This window comes from Anomalospiza imberbis, chromosome 2 (genome assembly GCF_031753505.1).
Source record: "Anomalospiza imberbis isolate Cuckoo-Finch-1a 21T00152 chromosome 2, ASM3175350v1, whole genome shotgun sequence".
Classification (NCBI taxonomy): domain Eukaryota; kingdom Metazoa; phylum Chordata; class Aves; order Passeriformes; family Viduidae; genus Anomalospiza; species Anomalospiza imberbis.
Window position 1 is genome coordinate 61,745,379 of NC_089682.1, and position 9,450 is coordinate 61,754,828.

At 41.8% G+C, this 9,450-nt stretch overlaps 1 protein-coding gene across 1 annotated transcript; it reads left to right on the forward strand.

Moving 5' to 3' along the window:
* Nucleotides 1-3,983: 3,983 nt before the first annotated feature.
* Nucleotides 3,984-5,957, forward strand: VMO1 (vitelline membrane outer layer 1 homolog). The gene is made up of 3 exons (XM_068181392.1): nucleotides 3,984-4,151; nucleotides 4,619-4,716; nucleotides 5,374-5,957. The coding sequence occupies exons 1-3, from the start codon at nucleotides 3,984-3,986 to the stop codon at nucleotides 5,657-5,659; spliced, it is 552 nt and encodes a 183-aa protein (XP_068037493.1). The 3' UTR covers nucleotides 5,660-5,957.
* Nucleotides 5,958-9,450: the final 3,493 nt, after the last annotated feature.

The window sequence follows — 9,450 nt, forward strand, 5'->3', positions numbered from 1 at the left end:
TTTGGTCTCTGGCTGTCAGTAAATCTGCACTGCAGGAGGGTCTGCCTCTCCATTTCTTTGCGGGGTTTTTTGTTAATTAGCAATTTGAATCAATAGTAAAAAATATTGAAAGCCTGTAAAAACACATATCAAGCCATGTCCCACAGGAGACAATTCTAGGTCTAAAATTACTCGATATTTTTATTTATTTTATTGCACAGTAGAATAGAGAGTTTGCTTATTAAACTTATAGATTGTAATTGCTGCTTTAAAAACAATAATGTATGCTCAGCCTAGTAGATAACTGTCCAGGTTTTCAAGGTAAAGTTTTATATGAAAGCTGGGGGTTGTGGGCATGTGGGAAACCACCTGAAAATAACTTCACAAGAGGAGCACCACCTCTACATGTAGGTCATCTTTACATCCCATTATTTCAATTAATGTGAAATTATCTCCCCTTATATCTGAGAAATGTCTATACTTATGTTATTTGCTTTAAAGCTTGTCTCTCTGCTCATGCATCTAAAAAATCCCAGCTCGTCTCATTTCTGATATCTATCACTTATATTTTTTCCTGCCACTCAATTTTCTAATAATCTGAATCAATTTAGCAAATGAGAAAATGAGGACCAGATAGCACATAATTTGATTACTTATTTTCTCTTAAACATTTACCCATATTACTGAAAACTAATTCTCATTCAGCACTACTGATTTTAGCCTGAAAAAGCCTACACAGAGTCTGAGGTTATAATACTAGTTCAGATGGGATCATGCCTCACTGTAGTCAGCAGTGATGAACAGATGATTTCAGGGAGAGGTTCATGTGAAGCTATCTGCTTCTCTCTATTGTCGTCATATTGTCTCTCTCAGCATCTGTGAAGGGAGCCCACTGCAGTTATTTCAGATGGAGACATCTGCACTGATGTCTGTGTTCCTTCAGAATCTCACCTCTTCTTTCTAAATAATGCAACCCTTTACTTATTCATATTTCCATAGAATAGAATAGATTCTTTATTGCCCTTTCACATTTTTTTTTTTGGCACTAGGTGTGATTTCTGGGTTTGCTGATGTACCATTTCCATGACATAGCGTGTCTTTTGCAGGATGCAGTTAGCTGTGGAGTGTCTTATCTGCATCCCAAGCTGCAGGTGAGGAAGGTTTGGCAGAGCCAGGCTGTGTGATTTACAATAGATTTATACCCATTATAGTTGTAATGGTCAGGTTTGGCATTAGAGCTGCTGAGGAACATGGCTACTGAGAGCTGATGGGTGGCAACCAGTGCCTTGGTAACAGTGTGGGAGGAGTGTAAAATGACCTAGAGCACGCAGAAGCACACAGTCATTGAGTCAAAACCATCCCCCTGTATTTATTGACTTCTCTTTTAGGGAATGCTCTTTCCCCTCCTATTTGGAATTCCTGGGCACTTGCTGCCTTCAACCCTTCCTACAGCTCCCTCAAAAGGGGATCTCAAATGATCTCCATCCTTTGGGCAGCAGCAGGTTTACATGAATATGAGAAAATGAGAATATGAGAAACACAACACAACACTGCCAAACAAAGTTTGTACTACTAAGTGTGCAGTATTTTCAGGTGTAAAAATCAGAAATTAATGAATTTTCAAGAGCAGCTAATACATATTTTTTTCAATAAAATCATAAAATAAACAAACTTTGTATGGTAGTTGTTTCTGTATGTTATAGACAATTTTTTCCATGTTCCATAGAGATTTAAATGTCATAACATCACAATAATAATTTTATAAAATCAATTTACTGATTAGTATTATGTTAATCTGTTTATGAAAAAAATGGAAGTTTTTTATAAAAGCTGAAAAGTAGTGGCAAAATTTTTATGCTCCTCTGCCTGCAAAAATAATTGTATTAAGCTGGATGAATAATGAAAGGATGAAATACCCTGTATCATCATCATTTTACTGTAGTCATGTTTCATTAATCAAATTCATCAGTTTTCCAATTTTCTTTAAAACTGTTTTTACATTTTCAAGGATATTAAAATACAGGAGAGGGAGCAAGAAAGTGGGGTGGGTGTGTCAGTAAGAGATCTGGATCTCACCACTGTAGACTTTTTTGATTTTGGTAGTCTGTGTAAACTGATCTTTGGAAACTTGTTAAGGCATCCAAGCAAAATTGGCACTGTTACGTGGTAGCAAAATCAGTGTCTGCTCTGCACGTGTTAAGTGCTATCTAAGCCGCGTACTGTGAAATCAAGTCCAAGGCATCTCACATTTGGCAGCCCAGGTTACCAGCTGTTTGGTTATGAATTGGAAAAAGATTCTTCCCAGGTCTTGGACTAATAGTTCTCTAATAGTTCTCCTCTTGGGCTTGAATTTTCTCCTGGACCTGTGAGTTCTGCATGGGAGTAATTTTTCATGGCCAAATCCCTGAAGGTGGCCTCATCTCCTGCCTAATCCTGCTCCCCTGCACCCTGTGTGCTCACTGTGCCCCAGGATCCTCCTCTGGGGATGGGAAAAGGCAGGAATCTTATGATTTGAGCAGAGTCTGAGGAGGGAAGGTGAGTCCTGCCAGGCTGTGGACCTGCTGCTAGAATGTGAAGTGATCAAGGGTGATGGTTTTGGGCCAGCAAAGGAGAAATGAGAGAGAATCCTGCTCCTTTTGTAGCCTTAACCAGGTCCCAGCCATTTCCTTCTGACTCCTTCTGCTCCTTTCCATCCATTTGCTGCCAAAAGCAGGTCTGAGTGTCCTGGGCTAACACTGTGTGACCCTGCCTGAACAAACACACCTGGTTTGCCAGATGTGATTGCACAGTCCTTGTGGGAGAAAACACATCTCCTCTGAATTTTGACATCCCTTTGGAGAAGTAAAGCAAAAGTCCTGGTTTAAAAAGGAAAACAGGTTGTGCTTTCATCAGGTGCTGTGCTCTTTTAGTGCTTTTCACTAAAAGGATCATCCAACTTCCCATCATCTTAATTTGCATGTGTTGCCAACTGTAGACACCACTGACAAGTGTAAGGGGAATGCAGAGTCAAGTATGGGAAAAGCGACATCACCTTTTAGTGGGACAGGAGCAGATGGAGCAGAACTGGCATTGGAAGAGAAACCTAGAAGAGGGAAATTCTTTGTCTTCTGTTAGTTCTAGGTTTGGTACATCATCTTGCTTTAACATCCTGAGGATCAAGATACTTCTCTAAAATATATTCTCTCTTCTTTGCCTATTGAACTGAGAGAAAGCTTCTGCCAGGTGCCGCAAGACCAACCAAGGGCCCTCCGAAGCATTGGTTAACTCTGTGCTAAGAGTTTCAAATTCACCTCTCTCTGCATCGTGACATCCTCAAAGACTGTGCCCTCAGTGCATCAGTATCACCTTTCTACTTGTCCCCAGTGGCACTTAGCCCTGAGAATCACTGTGGGCATCCCAGCATATCTGACTTTGGTTAAGCTTGCTGCAAAAGCAAAGCATATAGTATTTTATTGGGATTAAAAAGGCTGTTGAAAAGAAAGATATTAAAACCATAAATTACCTAATTCGTTGAGATTCCCAGGAATCCTATTCAACAGAAGGTATTGGGAGACACAGGACTTGAGTTTACTTATTCTTTATTCCAGACCAGGTACCTTCATCTAGTCTGACCTTGCTTGCCAAATAGCAATAGGTAAAATGGTTATGGCAGTTACTGTCAGAAGGCAAACATTCCCATGGCCAAATATCTGCATAGCCAGAAGCAGAAATCAATATTAAGCTTCTACCATGAGCACAGTAAGGAGCACACAGGTGTTTCCTTCAGTGGTGGTGGATACACCTATGGCCACAGTATCTGCTGTGTGTCAGCTGCTGAACTCCCAGAGGATCTCCCCATGGGTGCTGTGAGCAGGTCAGCAAGTGCTGTGTCCTTGCCTGGGTGGAAACTATTGTTCCAGTGGTGTTTGTCAATGGACTGGTAGGGAAAGGCAAGCAGCCTTGGAAGGGTATAAATTCCCCAGTCCTTACACCAGCGTTCCTTCAGCAGATGCAGAACACCAGAGATGAAGTTCCTTGTACCAGCTACACTCATCCTACTCCTCTTCTGCCCCCCAGGCACAGGGGTGCGTGAATACACCTCTGTCCTCTCTGTGCCCAATGGAGGCCACTGGGGCAAGTGGGGCAGCCGGCAGTTTTGCCATCATGGCTATGCCAATGGATTTGCACTGAAGGTAAAATTCTCTCCATTCCCTACTGTCTCCTGTCCTTAAGGATTTTCTGCAGATTTTTCCTCTTCTTGAGTATGATGCTGTGTACATAAAGCTATGACTCTTCTGGCAAGTGTTTCCACTGTAACTACACCAGAAAAGTCTGCATGTGGCTGATGTTGCTGGGAGAAGTCATGTGGGTATGAAAACCTGGATTCTGGGAGAGAGGCATCCACTACCAGTGTCTCTCCTGAGACTCCGAGACTCTGCTTTACCTGTTGAGTCAGAAATAGTTAGAAAACACAAAGAACATGTTACAAGGGTTAGGTGGTTTCCCAGTGACAGCCATCTTTTCCAATGTGCTTCCCAAGACATTTTCTCTTTCCCATTATAGAAAGGAGGTGGGCTGTTTCTGACAGGCATGTAAAGTACTTTTCCTGGGTCCTTTGCCCCTTGCCTTTACCTCTTTCCCTGTGTGACTTCCATTGCAGGTGGAGCCCGACCAGTTTGGAAGTGATGACACTGCTCTGAATGGCATACGCCTGCATTGTCAGGATGACTCAATAACCGTTGAGTCCTTGGTGGGGGAGTAAGTGACACTCTGGTTTCTCTCCTGTTTGTCATGCACCAGCTCACAAAACACCCATGGGTGTCACCATTTGCAGGCGTCTCTTCTCTCTGACTTGCTGTATACATAGTGATGTAGTATAGTGAATTAAAACAAGTGGTTAGGGGTTGTTTTTCATTATTTTTGAGGGTTGTTAAACATTTTTACTCACTTTACCACTTTTTGTTTGACCTTGGATTTTCTGCAGAGCACTGTGAACACCTGAAATATGGTCCCAGGGTTAGAGTTTCCTTTGGAAGGGTTTCTAGCCATGCATTTAGAAATTTCCCAGTCCAAGCCCTGGCCATGCTGCAGGGAACAGTACTGCACCTCTGGCTGCTCTCCCAGCTGCCTGGTGTGTATGCATCATAAAACATGTGCTCAGGCTGCCCTCAGAGTTTCAACCAGAACCATAACTATCCAATCTCAGGTTTCCTGGTGCTTTTCTGATGATATATCAATGAAGAGAAAAGTACATTTTTGGAAGGCAAGGAAAACAAAAGGAGAAAGTAAGGGGCCCCCGACTGCAGTAGGATGCTGTGTCAGAGAAGTGCTAAGCTTCAAAGCAACATGACAAGGAGAAGGAGCATTTCCCACAGCTCACAGAGCCCAGACATTTTTCCATTTGCTTTTTGTCAGGTGGGGTTCCTGGACCAGCTTCCAAGTTTGCCCTGGAGGCTACCTGATCTCTTTTTCACTGAGAACAGAAAAGTCCCAAAGAGCAGGTGATGACACAGCAGCCAACAACATCCAGTTCAGATGCTCAGATGAAGCTGTGCTGGTAGGTGATGGACTGTCGTGGGGCAGCTTTGGCCCGTGGACCAACAGCTGTAAGATATGTGGTCTCCAGACCAAGGTAGAACCCCCACAGGGACTTCAGGATGACACAGCACTCAACGATGTGAAGTTCTTCTGCTGCAAATGAGCACTTGCTCCACCTTCATCACTGCCTAAATGTCCCATATCCCACAGGAAGTGGAGTACCAGCAAAGCTTTGCTCTAGCTTTATCCTGGGACATGCCCATGATGTTTTGACTGCTTGCGTCTTGCTGTCCTGGCCAATGCCTTAGATGATGATGTCTTTTACAGCTACTGCTACGTTAGCATAGCCAAATCATTGCATCATGTACTGCTGGTATGTTGCTGTGAAAATGCTCAAGCTCTAGCAATTGCTCAGAGCTGACAGATTTCTCAACTTTCTTTTTCTCTGACTGGCAAGTTTCTTTGAGGTTTGGTCTGCCCATTTTTCCCTTATTTGAAGTAATAACTTGATCTGTCAACGTGACAAACAGGGAAGAATGGGTATTTGAGTCCATTTGAAGCTTCTGACCAAAGCCAAAATGAGTAATGAGAGACAAAGGGGGTGAAACAGAAGTTTGGGTGGGGTCATGAGAGACGTCAAAGGTTTGCTGTCATTGCCCACGCCTAGCTTAAATTGCCTCTAGATTTGTGCATGCTTTTTGCAAGCAATCTGTTATCTCCTGCCTGAGCTCCAGCCTTAGGAAACATGACTAGAAAGTGTGTTTACACTGTGCATTCATCTGTGTAGCACTGAACCACCTGGGTGGGTTGCAGCTCTCCAGGCCTCCCTTGCTGCTGCTTTGCAGTGTGCTCTGCTGGCTCACCTGGCTGCTAGTGCAAGACATTTTTATGGGACTTGGATTTTGTATGTCGCCTCTGGGCTTCATGCTTTAAATAGAATGGGGGAGAATCCAAACTAAAAATAAACTCTATGTCAGTCATCCATTTCTTATGCTCCAATTTGCTGGTAAGCTGGAAGTTATTACCTTGTCCTGATATGCTAGATGAAAAGATTGTACTCACGTTTCAGGGAAAAATAATGTTTGGAGATCATTCTCACGCTCTATCAAGCCACTAAGCCTGTCTGGCAAGAGTTTGAGAAGACTTGCTGCCTCTCTGAGCACCTTCTAGGAAGTGTAGCTATCGCTATTCCCTCAAAGCAATGCATTATGCATCTTTCTGTGCTTGAAAAAAGGTAGGGGCATGATGTTGGCATTCTACAGGTGACTGCTGGGGTTTGGCTTTGGGCATTTTGTGTCTGGGACCACAGCCATGTGGAGCAGCGCAGAGCTGATGGTGGAGGTTCCTTCTGCCAGTTCACATCCTCTCCTTAGCACATACATAGTAGCCATCACCACTCTGGCTCTTCAGGAATACAAATTTTTTTTACTGTTGCTTACCTCAAAAAGTACTCGAATAATAACTGTATTTTCTTCCACTGAAGCACTTCAGCAAAGCTTCTGTAGTGCAAGAAGAATCTCAGAAAAATTCCTGCATTTGAATGATTTTATTAAAAAAAAACAATATGAAATTTTCTAATCAGACCTTCTGCTGCAAATTTTCAGAGTTCTGATTTGTTTAATCCCAGGATTTGACTTACTTCTTAACATCTGGTAGTTCTAAATGATCCTTTAACTGCTTTCAGTCTTCCTCTTGATTGTAGACATTTTAAGTGTGCAAATGCTTTACTAAAGAAATGCTTATTTTGTAAAACCAGCCCAGTCATCACTTGAAATACTGATTATTAGCTTCAAGGAACTGTTTTGTAGCTTCCATCTCAATTTAGGAGTTTCTGAAAAAATCCTTATTTATCATATATTCAGCTGTCTCTAAACATATAAATCCCTCAGCTCTAGCAATTAGCCAAAAAAAAAAAAAAAAGCAAAATAAACTCCCCCCAAAAAATACCCAACGAAAACAAACAACGCCAAAATTGAAACCTTTTTTTAACAAAGGGAACCAAACTAAACTAAAACTAAATTCTGATGCTATCACAGTTAACTGGAGTTAGCAGTGTCCACACCATATCTTAACTTCCAAAATTACTGTTTTCAAGCCCCACAAGAGGACATATTTTAGTTTGCATGTAGTTCCTTGGCTTTCATTTTCCTGTGAAACAGGAATAATTTCAGCTTGCAAACTGACATCCAGTATAATTAGTGAGGCAATATTTGAGGACATAAAAGTAAAAATAGCTGCACTGATCTAAGCGAAACAGGCTTAATTCAATGAAAGTGAGCAGGAATCATGGTGAAACAATTATCTGCATCATCTTCCAAAGCCTGGGGAATGCCCTTGTTGAGGCAGAGGCAGCTCCATGCACTTCACAGAAGTCTTAGAGGGCCAACTGCTGGTCACCTTCCACCAGAGCATGTTGGACAAGCAAAAACCATCAAGTATTAATACTATGACGCTGTGTGATCAGTGTCACCAGCAAATCTCACAACAGGACATTCCAAGTGTGTTTGTTTTAGCATGTGAGTAAGTAGTGTTTTTTTGAAAGATATACTGAGTTGTGTGTGCAGCCAGTTATGTGGGGGGAAAAAGGTCAGGTAGTTCATCATCTCCATGTAGAGAAGGTTTCTGAGAGAGTTAATTTTTGGAATGACCAATGCCACTGAGCTGAAGTGTTTGAAAGAAGGAATGGCATTTCTTTTGAGTGACTTGTTCAAGAAGCAGTATTTGTTTTCTCATATATATATGTATGCACATGTAAATGTAGATGGTGGAAAACTGGAGCTTCATATTGTGCATTTCTTCTCCAGAGAGTAATTCAGGCTGGAAGACTCTGATCATCTGCTCTTTCTTTGCAAATGAACAATTCATTTAAATTTTGAATTTCACTGTGGGAAGAATTATTCACAGTGCCGGCAAAACTGACCTTCTGTGCTTTCCTGTTATACCAGGTGTAACACAGCATCCTAGTTGAGTGTGAATAGATACTCCAAATGAGAGTTGTTCCAAGAAATGTTTGGAAAACAGAGTAGCATCTCCTCCTCACATACTTTCTCATGTACTTATCAGCAACTTGAAAATCAAATGGCTAATTTTTTATCATCTGAATATTGATGAACCAACTGGGTCTCCTCTGATGGTCCACTTGCAAAACATGGGTTATACACAAACTACAAAGTATATCTCAAGCATTTAATTCACTCAGAGTGGAGAAATCACTCTTATGAAGGCATAAAACCATCATCTAAGTGTGCTGGAACTAGTGTGGCTGAAAATGTGCATAGCTAGAATCTGTGAGTGGCTACATTTGCATGAATTAAAAAAGTGACTGTGTGTCTCTGGCACATCCACAAGTCAGGAATATGTTGCTAAAGAACTAACACACAGTTCCTGTGGAATGTTGGTGGGATTAGTGGCAAGACCAAGGACCAAGCAAAAATTATCCCTGAATCTACTGATAACGTGGCAATTTTGGATCTGGAGCATGAGTAGGTTTGGGGAAGGCAAGGAGGAGTTTTCCACTGATCCATGCATATTTGGTACAGCTCCCAGGGAGACTAGCAGAAATAGTAGGCCTGGAGCTTTCCCAAAATGATTTTTAAAAGCCAATTCTATTGAATAAGACTGAATCAGACCAAGACCAGACCTGCTGTTAGTGGTGCTCCGGTGAACCAAGCTTTGAGTCTGCCTCTGAGAAAGATGACCATAGAAATCCTAGCCTTCATGGCCATATTGTTCCTGTTGCACAAGGAAGATAGATATTCCATCCATCAAAAGTGCTTTGAAGCTAAAGTTGTTAGTTTTTGTGAGATGCAGGGGAAACACCTGAAGATGCTTTAGCTACATTTCATTGATAATAGTATACATGATGAGTGCACCATGCAGCTCATGCTCAACCTGTCATAGTTGGCAAGTTTTCCAACCCCATAAAACCAATCTTAATTAACTAGTGTGATTGCC

Coding starts and splice junctions, on each gene's coding strand:
- VMO1 (XM_068181392.1), top strand. CDS start 3,984: ATGAAGTTCCTTGTACCAGCTACACTCATCCTACTCCTCTTCTGCCCC. Junction 4,152..4,618: donor CCAATGGATTTGCACTGAAG/GTAAAATTCTCT, acceptor CTTCCATTGCAG/GTGGAGCCCGACCAGTTTGG. Junction 4,717..5,373: donor GTTGAGTCCTTGGTGGGGGA/GTAAGTGACACT, acceptor GCTTTTTGTCAG/GTGGGGTTCCTGGACCAGCT.